At 42.1% G+C, this 26,278-nt stretch overlaps 1 protein-coding gene across 3 annotated transcripts in view; it reads left to right on the forward strand.

Moving 5' to 3' along the window:
• unc5cb (unc-5 netrin receptor Cb) overlaps positions 1–26,278 on the forward strand; it is a 110,048-nt gene that overhangs the window by 72,481 nt on the left and 11,289 nt on the right. Inside the window, exons 4-10 of one of the 3 annotated variants that reach the window (XM_069172512.1) lie at positions 1,597–1,700; positions 12,436–12,616; positions 14,651–14,818; positions 15,088–15,252; positions 18,969–19,025; positions 22,172–22,363; positions 25,032–25,394. In XM_069172512.1, coding sequence (XP_069028613.1) covers positions 1,597–1,700; positions 12,436–12,616; positions 14,651–14,818; positions 15,088–15,252; positions 18,969–19,025; positions 22,172–22,363; positions 25,032–25,394 — 1,230 coding nt within the window. The remainder of the gene's footprint in view (positions 1–1,596; positions 1,701–12,435; positions 12,617–14,650; positions 14,819–15,087; positions 15,253–18,968; positions 19,026–22,171; positions 22,364–25,031; positions 25,395–26,278) is intronic. The other 2 variants (XM_069172519.1, XM_069172521.1) reach the window with 2 other exon arrangements.

Raw genomic sequence — 26,278 nt, forward strand, 5'->3', positions numbered from 1 at the left:
TGCAGGTGATTATTCTCCGGTTGTACTGTACCCTTGCACATAGCATCCCTCCAGACACTGAAGAGCATTTATTTACCACTATAGATAGAGATACTGTAACACACTGCACCCAAGAGCCTTTAGAGTCTTAAGAGATTTACTCTAAGTGCAGTTCGTTTCAACTTCTGAAGTATGAAACTCTGCCATACAATCTGTGCTACTGTACATCTGCCGGTGCTTTCAGTCAATAATATATTCTCATCTAAAACTCAATTCAAAATCAATGTGCTATTTTAGAGATATCTAATATGATAGATATCTTCTTTATGTTTGTTCCCAATATCAGTATCCGTCCATCATTATATTAAAAGCCTTCTGTGAAGGAGAAATGTCTTTCCACAGATTGAGTTGCTGAAAAAGGCTCATTTTTCGGTTTATTCCCGTGTAGGTTGAAAAAGAAACCAATGAACCTGTTTGCACTTTTGTTTTTAAGGTTCATTATAAAACTGTTTGGTTTGTTTTTTGCCTTTTTAAGAAGGATTGTTCACATATTCCTCTCCATCATATTGATGTCACATATCACGTATATGTCTTTTGAGGAGGAGGTTGAGGAGACGATATAACTGGAGTTTGGAGGATTGATTGTAGATTCGATGCTTCAGTGACTGTAAAGATCCAAAATAGTCCTGAAACTCCCCATTAATTCCCTCTCCTCTCCTCTCCTCTCCTCTCCTCTCCTCTCCTCTCCTCTCCTCTCTTCTCCTCTCCTCTCCTCTCCTCTCCTCTCCTCTCCTCCTCCCTCCTCCTTCTCCTCCTCTCCTCTCCTCTCCTCTCCTCTCCTCTCCTCTCCTCTCCTCTCCTCTCCTCTCCTCTTCTCTCCTCCTCCCTCCTCCTTCTCCTCCTCTCCTCTCCTCTCCTCTCCTCTCCTCTCCTCTCCTCTCCTCTCCTCTCCTCCTCCCTCCTCCTTCTCCTCCTCCCTCCTCCTTCTCCTCTCCTCTCCTCTCCTCTCCTCTACTCTTCTCTCCTCTCCTCTCCTCTCCTCTCCTCCCCTCTCCTCTCCTCTCCTCTCCTCTTCTCTCCTCTCCTCTCCTCTCCTCTCCTCTCCTCTCCTCTCCTCTCCTCTCCTCTCCTCCCCCCTCCCTCTCTCCATGATGCCCACCGTTCCTGTCTCGGTCTGGCAGCATGATATATGTCTAATGGGCTTCAGGTTCCAGTGTAGCATGACACCTTCAGTAATCCCGGCCTGTCAGCTCCTCTTTACCTTCCTGCACTTCTCCATCTGGGCTCTCATGCCACAAAAATGTTGTTTTTTCATTAGAGGGCAAGTCATCCTCATCTCCCCGTTTTCCTTCCTTCTACTCCGAGAGATGTGTCTGTGATGAAGATTAGATAAGCCATTTTTTCTGTGTTACATTTTCCAGTATTTAAGTACCAACATGTCTTTATTTGTTCTTCACAGAGGCAGTTATAATTAAAAGCCTTTTATCTTAATGATTTATTGTTACTTTTATTGATTGACTCAGCATTTAATCTTCAACATATCTCAGAATAAGATCATAAATAACATATAGCGTTGGTAAGTACTGATCCACAGTGTGCTTTTGTCTCTAACTGCAGACTTGAGGAAGACATTTGACCAGGAACCTCTCGGGAAGGAAGTTTCACTTGAACAGGAAGTGTTGCTGCAATGTCGCCCACCTGAAGGCATCCCAGCTGCTGAGGTAGGTTCAAAAGGCATTTCTCTGAGCCGGTGCACTCTTGTATTTAGAATGATTACATTGCTTTATTTGAAAAGATAAGTTGTAATATGGACATGTTCCTTGTAGAAATGAAGGCAGTCTTCATACGAAGCTCAGCCAAAAGCTGTCGCTGCAAATCCAGTAAACTGGCTTCTCTGAAAAGAGGTTTATGTGATTTTCACTGACTGTTTGTGGTTAGTTTCTGCTGAAATGTCAACATCAATCTTGTTGGGATTTTTTTCAAAGTATATAATACATTGCTAAAATGTCCAACACCTACAATATTACATATTAATGATGTGGATTAATTAGCATGTATTGTATTTACGGTAATGACCATCTTTGGTCTTCTTCTAGATAAAACGGTGAAAACAGTGTGATGAATGCAGAATTTACATCGGATGTGGACTTGCCTATTTCAGAAGTTGAAATAAAATAACACGGAATAAATCTGACACAGATAAGGACAGTTTTCCACCACTGCCTTGGTTATTAAAGTTATTTGCGTGGTTCCTGAACATCAGTCAGTCACCGCAATTTGGAGGAAAGAAAATTGTAATTATCTGTTGAGGGGAATAAAAAGAATATAACCAGTTGTGTTGCTGTGCTACCTGCCTGCTCTACTTCCTCCCTTCCTTACACAAGAGCGCTGTTAGAGCCGCGTTTGAAAAGGCTCAGCTGAAATTGCTGGAACATAAATAGAGGATGAAAGTGTGGTTTGATGGGTTAAAGGGTGTTTTTTTGAGTTTGGGGTGTGGAGACTGAACTCTGTAAAGGCTTGTGATTGACCTGGAAAAGCTGAGTTAAGTGAGTGGAACTGCACAGCATTTATCCCCCCTGAAAGTGCTGACAAGCTAAATGGACAAAAAGTTTTGGCACTCCGCGGACCCTCCTCGTATACAATCCAGTCTGATAGTGTTTCTGGAACAGACGTGTAGTGTTGGTGATTCTGCCGCCTGTCTGAGGTCGCTGTCGCTCCTGGATGGGCTCAGTGCAGCGATTAAAGACTCAGCTGGGGTCCAATCCTGGCACACGTATGCTTTCTGAGATAAGGTGTTGCTATGACAATCCAGATGTACAGAGAAGAGTAAATAGAAGATTTTTTTTCCCAGCATTATTAGCATCTTTTAATTTGGGTAAAGGAATCTGTGTTGTTTTAGTGTAGCTACCCATCAACAAGCAAGGAGAGGAAATCATTTTGTAATGTTTGGCTCGACAAGAAACGCTGAGCTTCCGTCATATCAAGTCAGAATTCAGAATATGATGAGTGGCAGTCGTGTTTTACCTTTCTAAAACATTGAATTGATTTTGAACATTTTCCTTGAAGCTGTACTCTCTAAAAACAGTCATTGTTTTCTGTTTACTTTTCCTTCTATGATCTAGTTGACTTTTGTGTGTACAGAGGCTCTTTTCCAGTTTCTTTAATTACTCACGCTTACCTCATAGCTGCTAAAAAAGACAACGGTTCCATTTCACAAGATATTTTTCTTTTTTTCTTGAAGTCAAACTCAGCTGCCTCAGTGGGAAAAAAGAACCAGAACTGAATGCTGCTTTTTCATCTGTGTTTGTCAGGCCTTTTCTCACACAGGCTTGCCAGAGAGAAAGCCTTGGAAAAAGCAGATGGGCTAAGTCTGTGGTTACATATGAATCTCTGCAGAAATATGTAGCAGCCGCTGTGAAGGAAAGATCTGTCATATTTCACCCGCTCGAGACACAAAAAATATAGAGAGTATGAGAGAGGCTGAAGGCAGAAGGAGAAGAGCTGTTACGGTTTGTCAGGGTTGGATTCAGAGGGTTGTTGTCAGGCCTTCAGTGAGCCGTCAGTTCACTCTGTGGTTCTTCTGCAGGCCTTTGCCCAGTGAGAGCAAGGCTGGCAGGATGGCAGGCTGCCGCTGAGCAATAAAACCCATACTTTTGCAGCACTTTTGTTTAATCATGAGGCCTGTATGTGAAGGGACATTGTGCTGTGTGGAAAAGCTATTCTTTTTGGAAAGGGACATGCATTGTATAAACATGTACTGACACGTGTATGTACTGCCTTGTCACACAATTTCACTTCCACATGCACGTTGACATGTCGGAGTACCGTTGAGGACATTAACCCTCCTGTTGTCCTTGTGTAAAAATGACCCGCAGCTGTGTTCAACCAAGTTCTATTTTATTTTCACATTTTTTGGGGATCATTGGTGACAACGAGGCTGTGAGGGTTTCTTTAAAGAATGATGACCAATGATCCCAAAAAAATATAAAAATATAGAAATAAAATAGAACTTGGTTGAACACAGCTGCGGGACCCGAGGACAACAGGGGGGTTAACATGCCTCAGAGTATTCATCCATCCTACAGACTGAACAATGTGATTGTGGCTAACCAGCTGGCAGAAATAGAGTCAGCACTGATGAACTGAAAGGAGGAATCAGACTTTTGTGCTTTGTCTTTTCCAACTAAAATAAGAGTTTTATGAAGAAAATCCGTCATTTCATCCAGCATTAACAGTATAATAAGGTCGTCATGGCCATCCGAGCTTTTACACATAAAAATAATTGCAGGTAGCTGCTGTTAGAATACATTCCCAGCTGATGTTATGATGGTTTGAGATAGTTGCAAACAGTTTGTCATATTTTTACATTCACTTTCAGGAAGGCATTCTGTTGAAATCAGCTTTAACGGAAAAATGTTTTAGCTGTTTGAGACAATGAATTGACAATGAACCAATCCCCCCCCCCCCACACACACACACACACATACACACACACACACACACACACACACACACACACACACACACACACACACAGACACACACACACACACACACACACACACACACACACACACACACACACACACACACACACACACACACACACACTCACAGAAGCCAACGTTCTGCAGAATCAAAGTAATTCGATCATAATTACTTTTGATCCCAGATTACAACGTGGCATTGTGCTGGTTGATGTGAGCCAGTATCTGTCTTGTGTTCCTTCTTTGTCTTCCCAGTTTTCAGATGATTTACATTATACCTTGTCATGATGCTTTACCACAATAATGACATCCTGTGATAAGTGGTTTAGTTTTTTGGGGGGTTTTCTGAGAGCTGTTGCCCTGAAAACCAAATATTATGCTGAATAGTCTGGATTGTTCTTCTGATGATGCAGCAAAATACACGTGAAACAGTTCCCATCAAACATCTAAAAGGTTTTCACACTCGGAGCCCTTATTTTCTTTTACTGGTTACTCTCAGTTGATGCATACATTTTCCGAAGTACAGCTAGTTCATGAGTTGTTGAATAGACGCACACGCACACGGACACACACACACACACACACACACACACACACACACACACACACACACACACACACACACACACACACACACACAAAGAAAACAAGCAGCAGGCGTTTATCTTGGCTCTCCCTGCGACCATTACCGATGGAACTTTGGCCTTGAAGAGCTGAAACACAGCGAGCGAGGTTTCCGAAATAGCACAAGGACTCAGTCATCTCAAATGTCTTGTATGGTCTGAATAAATTATACACTCAACAGGCTCCCTAAAAGTCATTGTTACACGTTTCCATAGCCATTAATATTTGATATATACTTAATCAAGAGCAGAGGGAAAATGTAACAGTTGAGTCTATTCTAAGAACAGGAGAGAAAAGGCTCTGTGCACTGTTTCACTGGTACGTGGGCTTGCTGGCTGAGTGCTGCCCATAGTTTTAGTAATAAAGGTAAAGACTGGGATGGAGGACTTTCCATCAGCTCAATGCAGATCATTTTCTATGAATAACTCCATGAGGCTCTTTCATCAACATCTGAAGGGCCTCTACACAAGCAACAGTGGCGTCTTAAGAATATGTGGCGGGCTCATAAAGTGGACAGCAAAAAGAATTCAGCTTTATTGTTCCTTTTCTTCTGCCATGCCCTCCATCTCCATTTCAGAGCACTTGTCACAGCTCTGAGACAAAGACGAGAGTTCAGAGGTGATGCAGCACCGTGAGTCACTGAGCCTGTTTCCATGGAAGCAGGATTTTAATGCAGGCATCTCCTCAGCCAGCCGGGGTCCTGCCGCGTTATCACGGGTAACGAGTCATTGATGCGCCGCAGGGAAGGGGACCTGCTGCTATGATTAAGTCCTTTGGCTTTACTGAAAAGAAAGCGATGAAACACAAAGATCTTTACTTCACACTCCCTCTTCCAGAGAAGTGAGAAAACTGAACAGCTCAGACAGCAGCCACAGACAAATTCAAGATTTTCTTATTTGTCCAGAAAGGACTTCAGATTTTGTTATGAAGCTTAATTTATTTTTCCTCATTAAATGTACCGACAATGACTCGCAGCAGTGAGTATTAATGTATAAAATCTATTAGAGTTCAAATACCTTGACTGTGGCACTTTATGGAGATCCATCATCCACTTTTCACACATCAGACCATGTAAATGTCAGAGATTGGTGCTGATTTTAAGCCAAGTTCCACTAAATAAGTAATTCAAAGGCACACCTCCACCAGCAGTTCATCAGGTCACCATGTCAAAAAATAGCTGAGTGCTTCTTCGCTGTGAAAGTGGAGTATAGTGGAGTTATGAGGGGTGCCGGGAAGGTCAAGAGTAACAACACTTCAGTGCCCACTGAAACGGTTTCACTAAGGTTACCCACGGGAGGGAAGGTGTCAGGAGGCCAGACCGAAATCCCCGTGGCAACCAAGCAAAGATTGTCCTTCCGGCACTCACCTGTCAATCACTGCAGTTTTCCCTGTGCAAAAGCCTGTGATTGACTTTAATAGCTCCACATTTGCGAGCTGTGCTGTGAGTCACTGCTCTACGTCCAGTGGGTTCAGGTTTACATGTAAACTTTCATGGGGTTTTCTGTGCATAGATTCCCTCAAACCTCCTCTGAGAAAGAAAAGAAAATATTACTCAACATGTGATGGAAACTGACACTAGAAAACAAAACCAATGAACTCCTACATGGACTGAATGAGCTGCAAGTCCAACGTATATATTGAAATGTTTTTTTATGTTTTGATCCACTGGCTCATCTGCCATCGCAGCTTTTCCTGAACACTTGAGGTAAACACAGATTACTTGTTTACCAAAAAGGGCATAACATGCTCAAAATCCCATTTCTCTAAGCAAACAGGAATCATGCAGGGAAGGTGACTTGCTGTGTGCCAGGTGGTAGTTTCATTTGACATGAAAAAATAGACTAAAACGAGACAGTTCTCATTTTGGGGTAAACTACTTCTTTATCGCCTTAGAATGATTTTCTGAGCTGTTTGCACTGAGCTTGTAAATCTGCTCCAGTTTATCCTTGCTCCTGAAGGTTGAATTGTGTACGGAGCGAGTTCTGACCTCTATCACAGCACAAAAAGCCTTCTCCCTAGGTGGAGTTATCATCTAAGACTTTCTAAAGGCCAGGGGAGGCTCGGGGAGACCAAGGACTGTGTGCAGAAAGTGTATCAAACACTTCTCCAACTTGTGAAGCCGGAGCCTTGGCACTGGTTTATTATAAAGTATTTCAAATAAAATAGCATGTATGCGTGTCCGCAGCCAATTTGTCCACCCACATGTGAATGCATCAAAAAGGAATTTGGCTTCAACACAAAATGTACAGTATAATGGCAGAAATCCCACACTCACATCATCACCATCAAAACATAATCAAGGGTTTAATAGAACAAGGATTTCTACACCAAATTTTTAATAATCATTTTCTGAATAACTCGGAGGGTAAATACGCACCCCGCCCCCCCCCCAACTCTGAGCCACTCGGAAGTGGTGAATGAATCCGAGAGTCATACTTTAAGGGCAGATGAAGAAAACAGAGAAAGCGGTGTCTGGCTCTCCTTGGAGCTCCTTCAGCAGGCTGCGGAGAGCTAAAAGCAGGACTGAGCAGGAGGAGGTCATTACTCCTGGCTGGAGTCTCAGTGATCCATCTTCTGTGTGGACACCTACAGTACCAACCACGCCAACTCCACCTCGGTTACCTAACCGTCACCCTCCCTCCGCCTCGCTAGGCCGCGCCACTCCAGCTACAAGCAGGTCATAAAAGCATTCACACATACTAACATTTTTCCTGTCACATCTCTAGATATCACACCTTTGTACATTTAAGCTGGTTAATATTTATACAGCTCACAGCTCCGTCCCTGTCATTGCAGGCAGATGCAGAGCATATGGCTTGTTGTCTGGTAGCGGATGATTGAATAATCATGTTGTAACCTTTTGTGACTCATTCTGCAGGTGTGTCATTGAAGCCTTGATTGGAGAGATACTGTGAAAAAAGGGAAATGAATAAATGACTTTGGATTGATGGTTAGACTTCATGTGGAGAAGCTTGAGAGCTCAAAAAGACGTCTCTGTAGAGGAGTCTCTCACGTTGCTGTGGAACATTTCTTTCTCACCGCTCTTTCTTTTCACACCCCTTCCCACCCCCACACTCTGCTGCACACTATTTCTGACACAACAGCGATGAGTAATGAATGGTTTTGCCTTGCACTGGTTCTTAACAAGTGAGTGGATTGTATACAGTGTGTTCTGTATATTGGGCTAATTAGTGTTGTGCTGGCACACCCTGGCAGAGCACAGCAACATCCCACTCAGCGGTTACTCCTACATCGCTGCTGCAGCCAATAATGTTTGCTCGTGGGAGAGGAAGTGACGGTGGACGGACCCTGAGGCTGCACCCTGTTTTCAGGAGCTGGAACACGATGGTCAAAACATAGTCCAGCTTCACTGGTACTTAAATCACTGCTGCATTTTGGTGCTACTTGTCATTTTATAGTCCCAATGTTTCCCTGACACCGTTTTAAAGTTCAAGGTTTGCTATTACACGTGTTGGCTGTATTTAGAGTTAATCTCATGTCATTGTGTTTATGAAACGGTTCGATTGCAATGATAAACTTTGCAGTTCTGCTCGGCCTCATGGAAAGCATCTTTCAGCTTCTTATTTAGGTCCAGCTTTACCTCTTTGATTTAGACTCTTCATGAGTTCATGAGGAACGTTTAGGAACTGAAGCTAAGAGCCAGATATTTGTTTCAGTTGGTGGAGACCAAACACGAAGCTAAAAGGAGTAGCTGGTATTGGACGTTAGTGAGGTGCACTCCAAATGAATGCTCGTGTTGCTTCATGTCTGCTGCGGCTGTTTGTTAAATTTACCATTTTAAGCAGTGTTGATTATCTTTGTAAATACCATTCAGTATATCGTGATCTGTGAATCTCTCCCCAGTCGAATCTTCTTCTTTGTTTACTTCTTGGCTTAGCTGGTCGTTTTCAATTTATTCAGAATCTTCACTTCTTCAAGACAAAGTCACCTCGTTGTAACGTTTTTTTCCTCCAATCCCCATCTTTATTGTTTCTTGTCCATCCTTGCCTCTCAGTGATGATGTATTATATAGATGTTGGCACACTGGTGGCTGCATGTGCACCTGCTCATCTGTCTTCTTCTCTGTCTTCTGTCTACCTGTCTCTCTCTTATTTGCTCTGTTCTGTCTCCTCCTCTTCCTGTCTCAGTTTCAATCTTTCTATCTCTCTGTCTCTCACTCTGTGTCACTTGGCTGTCTCCAACAAGACAGGCTTCTCTTTATGACAGCTGACATGTGGCAATTTCCTCTCATTAATGACAAGAAATGTGCCAATTACCTCTCCGGATGTTTCACTGCCAATCAGACACTAACGAGGTGTGCGTGTGTGTGTGTGTGTGTGTGTGTGTGTGTGTGTGTGTGTGTGTGTGTGTGTGTGTGTGTGTGTGTGTGTGTGTGTGTGTGTGTGTGTTTTGAGTCTGTTGGCATGAGAGAAAGTTGTATAAGTGCTATAAGATGTAGTCTTCTGCAGAATTTGAATCATCAGAAATATTTCCACACATTTGGTGTCGAGGTCGGTAAACCTTTTCATCTCTGTTTTTTTAATGAGTCATAATTATACTCTGTACAGAATGAATGATTGGTGAGCTGTTGCTCACTTTCTGGTGTCTCGCACACGTTTCTGCTTCTGACATGAGTTCCTACCACTTTCCATCCCTTGTCACTGTCTCCCTCCCACCCTCCCATCTGCTCTTTTGTTCAATTTTTAATTACCTTTTCATATAAAAGTGTTCTCGACATCTGAGTGCAGCACGTTTGTAGAAGCTGCCTCTGTGATTGGTGCAAAATTGGATAACCACCTCTTTGTATCAGCTGTCAATCTGTATTCTAAGAAGAGACCTTTCACTTCCCATTGCCCTGTGCTCGGCACACACTGATGCAAGAAATAACAAAGAAAATATTTATCATGTCAATGAAACCCATTGTTTCTCTAGTTTGCATCATCTTAATTTGTTTTATTCGAGACTGGTGTTCCCTCACTTTTTCAGTGTGGGAACAAAAGACACACAAAAGTGGAAATCAGATCACTGTCAGATCTTTGTTCTCTAAACATAGGGGTCCTTCTCTCTGCTAGTGTTTGTCATGTTTTTCAGTTTCGTTCAGTATTAAAGATTGATGGTGGCATTGTTGCACAAACCTGCTCACAAAAACCTGTGAAACTCTCATTCAATACGTCGATGCTTGAACTAAAATCACTGCAGCCTCCTAGTAATCTGTTATGTTCCCACAGTAGAGTGCATTACCGCAGTCATTACAGAGGGACCAATACTTATTTACCTTATTTGAACGTGTATATGATAAAAAAAGAACTTAATAAAAGATGTTTTCAATGTTGAAACTTCAAGGGGAAATGTTTCTGCCATCACCAGAAGCTGCAGCACCTCAAATCCTTAAAGTCATGACAGACGTCTGACTGCCACCTCAGCAGCTGTAATATTGTTATATATATATATATATATATATATATACACATATATAATATATGTTATATACTACATGTTAAAGTGTCGGCAATGTTTTTAAACTGAAATTGATAAAACATTATTTTGCATCATCTTTCTCTGAGTGTGTTTTACCTGTGAAAGGTCTACAAAACACAAGAATCACAAAACTAAGTAGAACTGACACCAAAGAATCAACATGTCAACAGAATGACAATAATAATCTTTGAATGGTTTTCTCACAATCACTTCTCTGCTTAATTGGCAGTAATTCCTCCACATCTGCTGCTAACACAGATTATAAATTGTGTCTTCATGCTGCGCTTCTCAATGAATTGTGCAGTAATGAAACTTCTTCCTTTAAGCTTCTAGATATAAAGTAAAATAAATCATCAGCAGGTTCATTTAAAAAGGCAATTTTCTTTTTGTGAGTTACATGAAGATGATTTCTAAACACTCTCCGTGTGATTGACAGATGTAATGCTTCTCCTATACATGGCAATTTATGTCACGCTGCACTTTATTGCATCTTACTGGAGTGAGAGAAAGGTTGAGTTTCAGTTAGTCGACAGCCAGCGATGGAGTCGTATCCCTCCTGGCTCCACGAAATTGATTCAGCTGATACATGTTTGTGGAGGAAAATACTCATAAGCACCAAATCAGCAGAGAGTATACATCAAGCTTACAAAGGTTTACTGTAAAGCTCAAGCTGATATTAAGTTTGCGCCCAGTGTTTGTTCAGATGTAACTTGGTCACGGGGGGAAAGGTGTCTTATGAGCTGCATGCTGCAAATGTTGTATGCGTTGATGTGAAAGACGAAATAATTGTGAAGTGAAGTATTGAAAATATTTCCTGCTCAGCCTCTTCAGGGTGTTCCCTGTGGATAAGAGAGCAGACAGCCCTGCAGAGGTGTGATGCTGACGGCATCTTTGATATCTGTCATCTCAAACTAACACAGATACTCGTGGAGCTGGTGATGCATGTAACCGGGCCGTCATCTCTTCTGAGAAACTTCCAACAATGCGGGTCCCAACAATGGCCAACGTGTTGTGCGTCTCTGCACCACTTCATGCTGTTTCTGTGTTGTTTCCCAAGAAATCCAACAACTACAGCGACTGTTTTGTCTTTGCAGGACTCATATCGGGTTATTGCCCCATTTCTTTTTCGATAGTTTATCTCTCATGAGAAAGAGCCTTTATAAACATTCCGCTTATCTTTGCCTGTACTGCTCTGTGGTGTCTTATCTCTTATCAGGCCCTGCTCCTCACGGGCTATCACAATACTCAGGAAGTCCGCTGTTTGCCAGGCCTCCTCATCACTGGACAGTTTCTTTGAAGAAAACCAGAGAACCAGGACATATTTTTAAATCAGGGTGGCTGCAGAGTGTGAGGCAGCACATGTTATTCGTTTCAAAACTCAAAACCTTTGCACCTCTTGAAGAGAGAAGGGATCTTGGAGGAATTAGAGCCAAACACAGGCTCCAAATGATCCCCTGTTCTGCGGTAGTGCCGGGAGTTCAATATCAGTATCATTTAGAGAAACGAAACTTGTAAGAAAAGGTCAGAGAGCCTCTCAGCTTTATGAATTGTGGAGTTTTCTTTCCTCTGCTGTCTGACAATGCTGCCGTTACTGTTACTGCTTTGTTCTAGGGGGAGAATAAAAAGAGCATGATAGCTATTGACTTTTTGTAGCAGGACCTCCGAGACACAAACATTTGTGCTTTAATCCCGACACTGCGATTTGGGAGGTTAGACAGAAACAAGAAAAACTGTTCAAATACTTCAGTGATTTTTCTACAATTTACTGAGGTCAATCTGTCATTTATAACTGCTCACATCTCTTCTCCTTTTCAAAACTTTTTTGTTGTCTCTTTTTCATCTTCTCCTCTCTTTCTCTTTTTTGTAGGTGGAGTGGTTAAAGAATGAGGAGATTATTGATCCTGCAGACGACAGAAACTTCTACATCACCATCGATCACAACCTGATTATCAAACAGGCTCGCCTCTCTGACACGGCCAACTACACCTGCGTGGCAAAGAACATTGTGGCCAAGAGGCGCAGCACCACCGCCACAGTCATCGTCTACGGTAACCTGCTCTCTTACATTGAACAACACAGGCAATGAGGTCTAACTTCTCCTTGATCAATCATTCAAACTTAATCTGTATAGCAGCTTTTATTAGATGACTGACACGCTGATAAAAAGTCAGTTCAAACGCTCATCATCATTTGGACACATGGCAAATTAGTAAAGTCAGATACTCGTGCAGAGGACAAGTGTTGAATTCCTATCAGAGGTCGGCTCAACTCAACTAATTTCAAAGTCACTCTGCATAAAGCAAATCCCTGTCTCTCCTGCAGCGTGGAGCAGTCGCTCCGTTTGTTCCTGCCAGAAGGTGTGCAAGGAATGGAAGATTTGTGATTTTTCTGTACTGCTAGAGAGGTGCTGATGTGGCTGAGCCGTACTTAAAGAGCCCCCGCTGTGGTTTCAAGCAGACTCACCCACTGTCTCCCTGACATCAACTAACATGACTGTTATTGCACAGCACGGCTGTGAAGTTAAACTTCAACGCCTGCTGGAGGCTGCTCAAGACGGAACAAATGACACATGAAGCAGATGGTCTTTTGAACCTGAGACATTGTTTTTTCTGTATGAAATGACTACGAGCTTGATAGCTCATTTAACTGAGGCTAACGGAGTTCATCCTGTGCTTGATAGAACTTCTCATGATACTGCTGATTCACTTCTGGTAACTGAGTAACACCACAACCACACAGGATTCATATCTACTTATTTTGTACACAGTGCAGTGGAAATTACTGGAAAAAAGAAGCAGTGGAAATACATGTGGATGCACACAGAACACCAAAGTGACCAGATGCTTGAAACTGATACTGTCACCGGGGTTAAGTTTCAGATCTATAATCTCCTCATCACTTTTCCCCCTCTCCCTCCTGGACTTACTGGAGGTGTAGTATTGTTAGCATCTTTTTCTTGGTTTTGTTTATCTACTATGGTTACAATTAAGTGAACAGTGAGTATAGTGGCCAGCTGGGGATCAATGTGAGGGTGATGTAGAAACACTGGAGAGCAGGCTTCAGGGACAAGTGTCCTCTGTGAGACTTTCATGTAGATTACTAACGCAGTCTATTAGAACTGTGTCAAAAAAAAGTGCTTTGATGTGAGCTCATCCTTTCCTCCCCCAAAATGGGATACTATAATACATTCATGTACAGTTGTGCTGTATGTGAACGCGTACACACTCCCCACAAGGCTGCTTGAGAGAACCCACAGGATAAGCACGAATTATGTCTGATACGAGCGATGAAAAAATGAGAAGTAAAGGCGGTGTGTTTTTAGGCCGACGGTTTCCAGCCCAACCAGGATACTGGAAACAGGAATATCAGTCGATAGCCAAAAAGAAGGGTGGGGTGAGAGACGGAGAAAGAGAAGGAGAGACGATGGAGCCTTAATCCACGGAGGAAAAAAGAGCAGACAGTGAAGAAATGCGGTGCTTTGACGGTCTTCCCCCAGAGTCCAATATTTTGGGCTTCACTCATAAGCATGTCACATTTGAAAGTCGGAGGCTCCGAGGGGCCCAGTTCCACCATCTCAAATGCCACAGACTTGTTCTCAGCCACAAGCCCTATAGTGTCACTCTGCACTGGATTTAGTCGCTGACAGAGATGGATGAGAGAGGGAAGAGAGGCATTAGGAGGAATCAGTGAATGGAAAATGCAGCAATCTGACCTGAATTTACTGTCTGGCTGCAGCGCAAAGTAACGACCCGAGATTTCAGGGTCAAAATGCAAAATCACCGCAGTATGTACACATTTTATAAGGGACACATGACGGTAACTCGAGATGTCTCGTAGGCTCTAGTTAATGCTGTACTGAATCAAATCTGGATGTACGCTTTTATTGTGTTTCTCTTGATGCTTTTACTGCATCTGCTTGGGTTAGATTTGATCTTAAATTATATATATTTGACTTTACGCTAATCTGTGCATTTTATTGGCATCACACCCTTTTACAAAGCACCTTGTAACTTCTTTTTTTGAACAACTGTAATTACATTTTGGTCGTCTTCTTAATCTTGTTTCGTTACCATGAATTCCAGTGAATGGTGGCTGGTCGACGTGGACTGAGTGGTCGGTGTGTAACAGCCGCTGCGGCCGCGGTTACCAGAAACGCACACGCAGCTGCACCAACCCGGCGCCGCTGAACGGCGGCGCTATCTGTGAAGGACAAGGCATCCAGAAGCTGCCGTGTAATCCTCTCTGCCCAGGTATGGCTTTAAATTACAAAGCGTCCACTTATTAGTGGATGGAAAAGGTTCAGGTGCACAAAAACTAAATGCATAAAATATGATGCAGCTCTGTGTTTGCACATTTCGCTCCGTTTGTGCCTCCATACTTACATGTGTGTCTCTCTCCCACATATTCTCGCTGTCTCCATCACGTGTCCACTCACCCACTCGTGCGCTCATTTGTCTTCATCTGCTCATTTGCCATCTCGTTCACTCGACCCTCGTCTGTCCTGTTTGTTGTGTGATAGTGGATGGCCTGTGGACAGAGTGGAGTAAGTGGTCCACCTGTGGGACAGAGTGCACCCACTGGAGGAGGAGAGAATGCAACGCCCCAGCACCCAAAAACGGGGGAAAGGACTGTGAGGGCATGGTGCTCCAGTCCAAGAACTGCACCGATGGGCTGTGCATGCAGAGTGAGTACCCGACTAATCCTCTGCTACTCTCTCCGACCTGCCAACCACAGAAATGTCTTCACCCTTTGACCAGGACTTTCACTGCTCTTCCATCACGACGCTGTGTCTCACATCTGTCTCTCACTCACACGGTCTGTTTCACTTCACTCATACATAAACAATAAGACAAGCCTTCGGCCTTCTGTACTCAATCCGTTTCTCTGTTTCTCACATAATACAAAAAAACTGTCTGATAAAAGTGGCATAAAATCAAAAAACACTTCAAATCTTTTACTGCGTCAACTCTGCTGCAAATATAAGTATATGTTGTTGAAATGACTTGACCACATGGGGAAGCACTCTAACTAATTATCCTGGTCAAAGACGAAGCCTTTGAGAGTTATATTTAAAATAATAAGAAGTCATTATATGGTAATTACAAAAAGTGGACACATCTACCAGAGCTGCTTGATTACTACCTTAATTTCAAAACTGTAGATTCCTCACATCCAATGAAAAGAAACACAAGTGTAGACGTGCTCCTTTTCCTGAGCTGGCCGTTACATGTGCTGGCAAGTGAACTAATAATATACACGATTATTTAGCATCACAATGACTTCAAAGTACCACCAGGATGCACAAGTCTTATTTCTTTTTACTGGTTTTAGTGTCTTGTTGCTAACAAAAACGAGCCAAAGCCGGTTTGTGGTGCAGCCAGATATTTTTCTGCAGGCAGGGAATTGTTTTCTGCTTCTCTTTCTTCCAGTAAGTTTAAAAACAGCCACGCAGTTCAGTTAAGCCAACAATCCTGCTCCCTCTGCCTCATAATACATTCCCAGATTGGGATCATGCTGCTGTTGCTTTGATGCATGTGTTTGTGTGTTTACTGCAATGTTAAGTGGTTACAGGGTAAAGCATTTAATACACTAACCTTCATCTACTAAAATAGTCTTTGCCCTCAAACGTCGCACAGTAACTCAGTTAAACTCTGTCTAGTTTAATAAAATGCATCTCCCATAAACATCGTTGAAGGTGTTAGACTCACTCACTGTCACAGATGCCTCTGTCGTGTGTGTAACCTATTACAGATGGTGATTTTGACACTAATGATATAACAGAGGCTTGGCTGCTAGATGTTTTGAAACTGATACAGCTGGCATTTGCTGTGTGCAGCTGATCTGAGCTTCCGCTGCACCATCGGATCTTAACAGCTACCTGCTGCATGGTGTCGTGGGATGTACTATAAATTACACTTGACATCACTTTGGTGATCAATATGCATCCTTAGATGCAGCTGTCTAATATATGTGCCTGCCCCCTTCCAAAATAAATACATACCATACTGTCTATGTCTATACTGTATGTACTAAGGACAGGGACTGAAACTATGACTTTAAGTTTCAGTGATTTCATTTAATGTTGAGAGTTTAACCTCAGAGGAACGCATTAGCTGATTTTGTAGCCAAGCTCATATGTCTAACAGCATATAGAAACATCAGGGGAAAATCTATGAGAAGGCTGAGACAGACCTGCTCTTATTCATCTTATTTTATTTCCCACTGTGGAAAAAACATATGTTCACCGCACACTTTCCTGCCCTTCTGCACGCCCTTTGCAGCTCAGCTGATCCCAAAAGCATTAGTTCTTGGTGGATTGATGGCTAGTTTGTAGAGAATATAAAGCCGTAATGATATAGATTTAGGATCATTTCAGGGATTGATTTTTTTTTGGACGCTAAAAGGGTGAAGCCACTTATGTCAATGCTAATGACCATTTCCACAAGCATTTAGGAGGACGGCCCATTATCTAAAAGCTCGCGTTATGGCAAATACGATTGGGAATGGAAGTTGTGTGCAATCTGAACCTCGGACGGCTGATCTGCAGTGCAGGGCGGGGATCCGAGCAAACACGTGTCTGTGGATTCCGTTGCAGCTTGATCTTATTGTCTGTTGTTTGAATTTATTTAAATCATTTCAATTGCAGTCCATCACAAAATCTACCAAAGGAATTTGATACAAGCAGAGCTGGAAATAGGGCTTGTGATGCTCAGCTTCCCTTCCAGCGCGCTGTAGAAACACGACTGACCCGAGTCAAAAAGGAGAGAGTTACGTTATAATTAACTTTGTAGCTTGTTTATCACATTTAGTCTGTCAGGGAGTTTTGGGGGTTGCCTTAACAAAGTTAAGTACCTTTAGATTGATCTAGAAAGGTTGCACTCTGCCTGTTCAGGGAGAACTTCCTAATTCTAACGCGTGTATAGTTTTCACAGTTCACCGAGGCTGACCTGTCTGAATATCTGTTCTGCGCTCCCCCTGTGGTCTGTCTTCCTTGAGTGTGACGTTGTTTTCCGAGCCTTTGGTAACCCTGCGCTCAGACGTGACATTTTCTTGACATATTGATTTAGAGAAAGGGGAACGCAGTCAGAGCAAGAGGACATGCTCTATTGCTATCAAACACCAGATACAATCAGGACTCTAAGAACACAAGTCTTACTCCCTGTTCGTATGTCCTCGACAGGATTTTGTCAAATGTAATTAGATATTGTTTGTCATATAATTATCAATCTGAGTTAAAGAAGTTAAAAAAGAAGCAAAAAAAAAAAGGACCTTAACTTGTTCAGATTACATCAGTTTTGGTAGATGACAGTGTATTTCCCTAAGATTGGAAATGTGTCATATTCAAGAGAGTAATGCTCAAACACAGAGAATGATTTCCTGTGTTATGATCCTCTCTTCCTTCCCAGCTCCATTTTGTCAGTAAAGAATAATCTTTGTCTGTGTGGGGCTCCGAGGTTTTCCTCTGGAGACGCCCACTGAAGCATGCTTTGACTCTGGCCGTACTGTAGACTCAGTCAGGATGAATAGAAACTGAACAGGATGGGTTCAAATGGGCCATCAGTTAGACTGACCCCACCAGTCACCTCCCCCTACTCCATCCCGCCATCCCCGTTGCCTGATTACATGTACACACCAACCCCATCTATCAAACCATTGATTTTCCTGTCAGTCCACTTGTCTGCCTGTGGGTCTCTCCCTTTCCAATAAGGACTTCATTGTTTGTATAGTTGTTTATGGATGTCCCAGGGAGACTGAATATTATGTGTGCTTGTACATTACACCTGGCTTCCTCTCCAGCCTGCTCTCCACTTCAACATATAAACTGGCCACAACAAAGCCAACCAAAAACGCAGTTGGGACCAAAAAGCGTCTCGATTTTTCAAGTCTCCAAATCACGTCTCCAAAATCACTGCCCTTCAGCCTTCTTCCATTTCCTGCTTCTCTAACATAATCGTTCCTTTTATCTGCTGCACTCCCCTCTGCATCCACCTTCCAGTGACAGATGCAAGGCAGTAGGTTCTATTGACTCTGCTGGAGCCCACACTTTATCAGCGCCTCCATTCCTCTCACCTGCCAGCATCAGTCCTGCTGCTGCTGAGGCACTAAGCCCAGTTGATGGATCACAGCGCTCCTTTACAGAACCTCCATGTTCCCCCTGCTCTTCCCATCCATCTCCATACTCTGTACACAGATATGGAGAGGAGGGGCCAAATCAAGAAAGATCGCTTCCCTGCGTCATCACTCCTGCTCATGAGTTTGTTGCTGTCTCATTTGTTGAGTTTGTTTTTCTGTTGGAAATTTGATTTTCTTCATCCCTCTCCCTTCATCTTCCCATCCTCCCTCCCCCCTCCCTTACCCCTCCTGCTCTCTCTCACATCCACAATCCTTCGTCTCTTCAAGGTTCCTTATATCAGAAGTCCTTTGAGGCAAAAGACAAGAGTGATTTTGGAAACTCATGTGAGTTATTGTTTTGTTTTTTTATCATTTATTTTGTACATTATTTCTATCTTTGTTTTCATGTCTGTCTTTGTTTCTAATTTGTTTTTTGTTTTTTTTCCAAGTACCTCATTGACAGGTTGTGCACCTAAATTGGCAGTCACAGTCCCAGATAATTCATCTGAAAGCATTTTTTTTTTTGCATTTCAAAACTGGTATTTTGCACCAAAAGCATAAAAGTTTTTTTTTGTTGTTGTTATTGATAACCACCTCAGGACATCTGCCTTTTTAAATGTTTTTATTTCAGCTATGTCCTCTCATAATGTGTTTGCCATCTACTACCTGTTCTCAGCCATGTTACTCAGAGCTGACGCTGCCCTTCACGCTGTTGCTCCTCGTGAACTCCAGCCACTTTTTCTTGCCATCAGAATTTATTGCGTCTTTCCAAGTGTACAGAACAGGGAGAAGTTTTAGGGTACTAAAATTACATTTCTAGAAAATTAATAGCTTCTATTTACCATCAACTTTACTGCATGAAGTGGAAATTCAGATTTGTTTTGCCCTCCCTTCGCACTAAAACACAACCAATTCTTCTGGATACTACTACAATTCAAGGTACCTGTCAGGTAGTTTGTTCTTGACAGTTCCTCCGTGGGTTGTTGGCTGTCAGCGTTGCTTCTGTCTCTTCTCCCAGACTGACTCAGCAATCCTGAGCTCAGGACTCGGGTGGGAGTTCGGGGTGAAACCAATGTTTCGAGACTCTTTAGTCTAATTGTTGCTGAAGATAGTTCTTTATGACTGTTATCATACTGCAAACTGAATTTGGGAGTGATCCACTGCCCCCTCGGTGGTATTGTGTGATGGATAAGTATCCAAACATTCAAAGGGCCCTTTTGCATGCCGCTGTATATTTCTGAATTATTCTTTGTATCTCACCTTCCCTCTGTAAATCTCTGCGTCCTCACAGAGTGGAGTGTTCAATAATCCCTTTCATTTTCAATTCTTGTACTTTTCCTTTCCGACAACGGCTCCTGTTCAAAGGGATGTATTAATCTAAGTGATACATTTTAATGCGTACACTTAGCAGGCTGCTGACTTTATCATCAAAGTGTGGATGAGAGATTGTTCGACTGAGGGGATATATGTTAAATAACTGCAGGGAAGCTCTGCAGCGGGAACACGATGAAATAACATTTTTCAGAATTTGGTCATTGGCTCCCTGCTCTGTTTTCTGTTTGTGTCTGTGTTGGAGGAAGAATTAGACACCTAACATAATGAGGATGTACCTTTTAACGTGGTGTTTCAGTCGAGGCTGAATTGAGACGGCCAGGCCACATGTTCCTCCTAGAGATTCAGGGAAATAAAGTCTTTGAAAGAACTACTGAACAATATTAGCATCCTTGCCCTTGTAATAATAGCCATTCAGTAAAACTTAACCTAAAGACACTATCTACTTTTTGAATTCACTGTTTCAACTGTAGGTGAAAGGGAACGAAGGTCACTCTGAGTTTCACTGCAACAGAGATTCTTTAACAGCATGAAATATAATGAGTTTTTAACTAAGTGTTGAATCGTGTACTTATTCAATTAAATTAAAATCCTATTTATTCATAGAAATAAACATCAAGTCAGAACTAGAGAAAAAGAAGCCAGTAAAACAAGTGTGTGATAAAAATTCATGACTTTGACTTGTCACAAAAGCACTCTGCTCCTGCTTTCCCTCGCCTCCTACTCCTTCATCCTCCTTCGTGCACGAGAACACAAGAGACACAGACTGAGTGCCATCTGTATCTCTGAGACACATAAGGCTAATTTACACAAATGCCCGGCCATCCTGCCTGTCTTCAAAGGGCTGTGGATGGATTTATGGGTGCTACTGCCATCTACTGTGCAGATCCTGTGCAATCTACATACTCAGAGACGGGAGTGTCTCCTTTATCGAGATAGTGTTGTTCTCTTGTTAATCAGTGTGGATTTATGTGCTTTTGGGGGTTGACTTTTTGGACAAACCCTTGACATGTACCGTGTATGTTTGTATGTTGAACAATGCACACATACAGGCTCCCACATGCCTTTTGGCGTTGCATTACACCTCTGAAGAAGAGTTCCTCCCTATTTGTCAACTTGGTGACAGTGAAGGACATTCTTTATCAAACACCACAGAGAGTTCAGACTGTCAGTAGGCATCCATTAAAAAGGTCTGATCTGTAATGAGTGCCTGTCTGGGTCTGTATCTCTACCAGCCACATATATCCATGCCAGGCCTACTAATCACAGAGGTTTCTCCAGCTGGAAAGTGGACAGAACGACTCTGGGAGGGAGACTGAGATGAAAGACAATTTGAGAAATGCAAGCTATGTCTAGATCTTATCTGCAGTGTGTAAGAACAAAGACAGAGACGGGCTCTGAACTCCAACACAGAGCGGTAATTTGAAGATGAAAACGTCTATATCTCAGTCTTCTGCACATTTGATCTTGCCTCTGAGCAGACATCAGTGTGTCATTGGGTTGCTCTGGAGCAGCCTTCTCTATTAATTGTGCTGTTTCTACAGAGTTTATCATCGTTATCTTTATTTCCCGGGTTATTATTACGAGGCCTTGGATATAACTCCCTTTTACACAAAACACAATATGGCTTCTTTCAAGAAATATTAAAGTATGACTGCAAAACCTTGGTCATTATTTACATTTACTTACAAGTCATGACTCTGGAATATGTTTTGGTGACTTCTTTGTGACTAAGAGATATTTATGTGCTCTTTAATGTATAACACATCTCAAAATTAAATAGAAGACAAAGATGAAGGTTGAAAAAGATGTAGTGTCTAAGTGTGCCATTGTGCATGCTTCATTATCCCTCTTTACTGATGACAATTAAAAGTATCCCATGTTATTTAATTAAATCTGAGACTATTATCCACAGCAGGTCAGCATTAACTACATTGAAAAAAAAAAACCAGGAGATATTCTGTGTGCATTTATTTCCCAGCAGATGGTTATTAATATCCGGCTCAATCGTAAACCAGGATATTAGTCTGCTGATAATAGCTTCATCGCAAGTCTTGCAGAGAAGGCTTAATGCTGTTGTAAACTTATGAGATCTTAAAAAGACTGTTTTTCTATCTCTGTTTTGTCCCTCTGCCCCGCCCCCCCCCCTCCTCCTCTAGTGGCCCCCAGTACAGATGATGTAGCTCTCTATGTGGGCATTGTCATCGCGGTGATCATGTGCCTCGTTATCTCCGCCGTTGTGGCACTCTTCATCTACAGGAAGAACCACCGGGACTTCAACTCTGACATCATAGATTCCTCCGCCCTCAACGGAGGGTTCCAGCCAGTCAGCATCAAGACTGCCCGCAAAGGTGGGTCACATGACCGATATGTGCGCTTGTTTTGGTGTGAATGTTTTTCTCTGCATTTACAGTCAGGCACTTTTTGAAATATTTGGACACACAGACATCTGACCCTATTTGATACAGTACCTACAGATAAAGGTGGTATATTTGAACAACCCCATAAAGAACATTGGCTATTTAATCATCTATTCAACAAAATATCAATAGCTGTCTTTTTTTTCTGTGGAAAAAGGAATTGCACCCTTTACATTAGAAACCAGCTCGCTGAAATTTTTTACCACACTTACATTCAAAATCCCTCAAGTTAACTTCTGTTTAAGGTTCCAGGTGTTTTTTGTGTGCATGTGTTCTTTGTTTCAAATCCCCTCCACGAAACGCCTGTTTAAAGATCCACTTCCAGGTTCAACTTTCAGTCAGCTGGCCTCGCATTATCTTCAATCTCCTCTTTGATTTGATCCAAAAGTCATAGTTGAGTCTCTGACTGCAAGCTGCCGAGTCTCTGAGGCAGTGAAGCACCTCAAACCAGAACGTTTCCACCACCAAGCTTCTACATTGATATGATATACATCTCTAGCTCTAATTCAACCGTTTCCATTGGATGCACTCATTTTTTCACATGACATTGGGTTTGAGGGTCTTTTACACCACAACATATAATGACTCCATACAGTATCAATCTTTTTTCTTTTTTTTTCAATACTGTTTAGTTAAAAAAGTTGAGTTTCACTACCGATACCAAAACTTTACTCTTTTCTGAAGCTTATTTTGAAATTCAGAAACATCTGTTTCTGGAAAGGCCTTTTGTACTCACTCACACACACACACACACACACACACACACACACATACACACACACACACACACACACACACACACACACACACACACACACACACACACACACACACAGATAGGAGGTTAAACTTACACACTTTCAACAAAGTTAAAAAAACAAAAAAATTTAGTTTATCAAATCCTGTCACAAGCAGCTGCACAAAAACTTTGTTAAATTGAGAACATTGTATTTTTGCAAAGTCCTAATTTGTAAAATCAGGATATATCCAATTGAAAAACAAGTAAACAAGACTACAAATCTGAGCAGGTATTTAAGTCTCGTTGTTGGTACGTGACAGTTGTTGATACAGACACATTTCAGGGGATAAAAAAAGTATTGAGGTTCAATACCCTCAATCCGAGTTGTCAGGCATTGGGAAAAAGTTGCATTAGCAGCTCATAACATCAACCGGTTGAGACGTGTTGGTGTGAATGTAAATGTGCTCTTTTGACTGTAGATGAGCACGGAGCTTGTGAGAGAAATTCAGACAGTATGTTTAAGTAGATGGGATGGTGAAACAATATTAAAAGGCTTGTCATTGTGACGGGAGGCCAAACTGTGCTCTATCATCAAGGCATAATAAAGTCAGAGTCTGTGTCACATATTAAACTGTAATTAGATTTGGGATGGTGACGCTGGACTTAAAAGAAAGACCACAGGGATGAGCACAGGTAGCAGTGAGCTGCAAAACAAGAGCGCAGGGAAACAGACACATCAGAATAATTGTGTTGTAAATTGTTATTTCAATAAATAAATAAAATTGAATTATTTTCTCTTTTTCCTCCAACCAAAAAAATCTAATTGAAACGGACAAGTAGTGACGAGTAGGAGTAGTAGACAAGTATGATGTTAAAAGCTGTCCAATTCAGAAGGATGGGTGTATAAAATACTTGTGCAGGTAAGAAATGTTTTGTTGGTAAAGCAAATGTTTCTTTTTCTTTAGCAAAAATAAACCACAACGTAAAATGAAAAACCTAAGCTCGTGTAGGTGAAAATTACAAACTAAAATCATATCTTAAAATGATTTGATTGACTGCTGTATGATGCTTAAATCCTGCAGGTTTGCTTTGACTAAACAGAATAAGCCTTCTTCTTTACAGACATTTTTAATAGTAAAAGAACCAGATTACTAAAGACAGAATATGATCATGGTAGATAAATAAATCACAGCCGGTCTGCATGTTTGGAACTGAACCGGCTGATGATGTCAGCAGAATCCTGATAGTTTACCTATTTGGAGCCTCTGTCATTTTAACACATACAATATGTGCACTGATTGGATTACTAAATTTAAAGCTAATTTATAGCACTGCCACTTATTAAACCTGCACCGCTGTACCTGTGCAGTAACAGATGTTTTACAAACCATTAATAAAAACACCAACACGACTACTACAATACAAATCATTTGTTATGTGAATAACTCCTGTGACTTTCATCAACACTTGTGTCTTTTAGAAAGTTGTGTTGTTGGAAAACGGAGCGGCAGTGGAGGAGCTGGAGCACAAAGAGCTCCCACTGCCGTCGCTCCGCCCACTCAGACCAACTACTGAACATTCATCCTGGTACCTACCGAGTAAACTGAATGTTAGTAATGCCATCTGTTGCTCATGAATCACAGTTACACCTATAACTTCTCTGACTGAGTAATGTTTCTTGGTGGTGGATTGGACTTCTCTAACAAAAGAAAAACTGAGTGAATTGCAGCGGCAGTCTGCTGCCAACACTTCACTTCCGTGTAGTTATTTTGGTTTTAAGTTTCTTCTCAGCTACTTCCCCAACGCACCTCTGAAGATGTTCACTCCTCTTTCCAACGTCACATTCCTCCTCTGTTACAGCTGATCTCCTAACAGCACCCCCTGACCTGACCTCAGCTGCCGCCATGTACCGCGGCCCGGTTTACGCCCTCCATGATGTGGCTGACAAAATCCCCATGACCAATTCCCCTCTGCTAGACCCGCTTCCTAACCTGAAGATTAAGGTTTACAACTCCTCCGGCTTAGTGACTCCTCAGGATGACCTGGGAGGGGAACTTTCCTCTAAACTGTCACCTAAGCTGCCACACTGCCTCCTGGACAACAGCGACAGCACGATGGGCCGGCGAACACAGACCCAGACGCTGCTGCGCACCAGAGATCCGTCCTGCACCGCTCTGGGCTCCTTCAGCTCCCAGGGGGGGCATCTCATCGTGCCCAACTCAGGTACTCCACCACACAAAGACAGGAAGGGATTCCACGTGTGTTTTGATATGTGATTGAGAGCATATTCATACTGTTAACCAGGTGAAAACGGAGATAACGAAGCAAAAAACGAGCTCCTTTTCATGAAAAGCAGCATCTGCTCGTGTGTTGGTTAGTGAAGATATGGGAGGTGGTAGTAGGCAGATCCAGCTCTTTATACTCAGCTGGGCTAGCTGTTTACTGACTGTAGATTCAGGTTGATTTAGATTTAGTGGACAGATATCAGCGTGGTAGCTCCCATCAGCTCTGCAAGAAAGCAAATGGTTGTATTTCACAAAACTTTGAAACATCGCTTTAAGATTGATCCCTCACTGATTTGTTTTAATGCTTTTAATTAAAGAATGAAACATAGTAAAATACCACCTCAGCACAATTCATGCTTCAGCAGATTTGTGTGACATTAGATTTTTTTTTTGTGGAAAAGAAAACTGGTAACTTATGGCTAAACTGTGATGCAGTTAAGAACTTTTTAAACTTGCTGTATTCATCAATAAATGATGGAAATATGGTCAAAGACATTCTCAATACAGTTTAAAAAAAAAAAGATTTACAATAAGGTATCAAGTCTCAAACAAACATGTGATGAGTATTAATGCGTTTATTTCTATGTTTAACAAAGTGTTGTTGATCTTTTTGAACACTCTCCAAACTATTGATTATACATGAAAACTAATAAATGTGTTCTGTAGGAATTGTGCTGTACATGCAGACCTGAGCTGCCTCATAGCACCTCCACCATGATAACCTTGATATACAAAGATGTGACTTTGAAATATGCTAAACCATATGCAACCTATCAGCATATTGACTGCAACCGGTATGACAAGAGTTGATGGATGCCGAAG

Source organism: Embiotoca jacksoni, unplaced genomic scaffold (assembly GCF_022577435.1).
Source record: "Embiotoca jacksoni isolate LCO1_2020_lvr unplaced genomic scaffold, fEmbJac1.0.p SCAF_10, whole genome shotgun sequence".
NCBI lineage: Eukaryota > Metazoa > Chordata > Actinopteri > Embiotocidae > Embiotoca > Embiotoca jacksoni.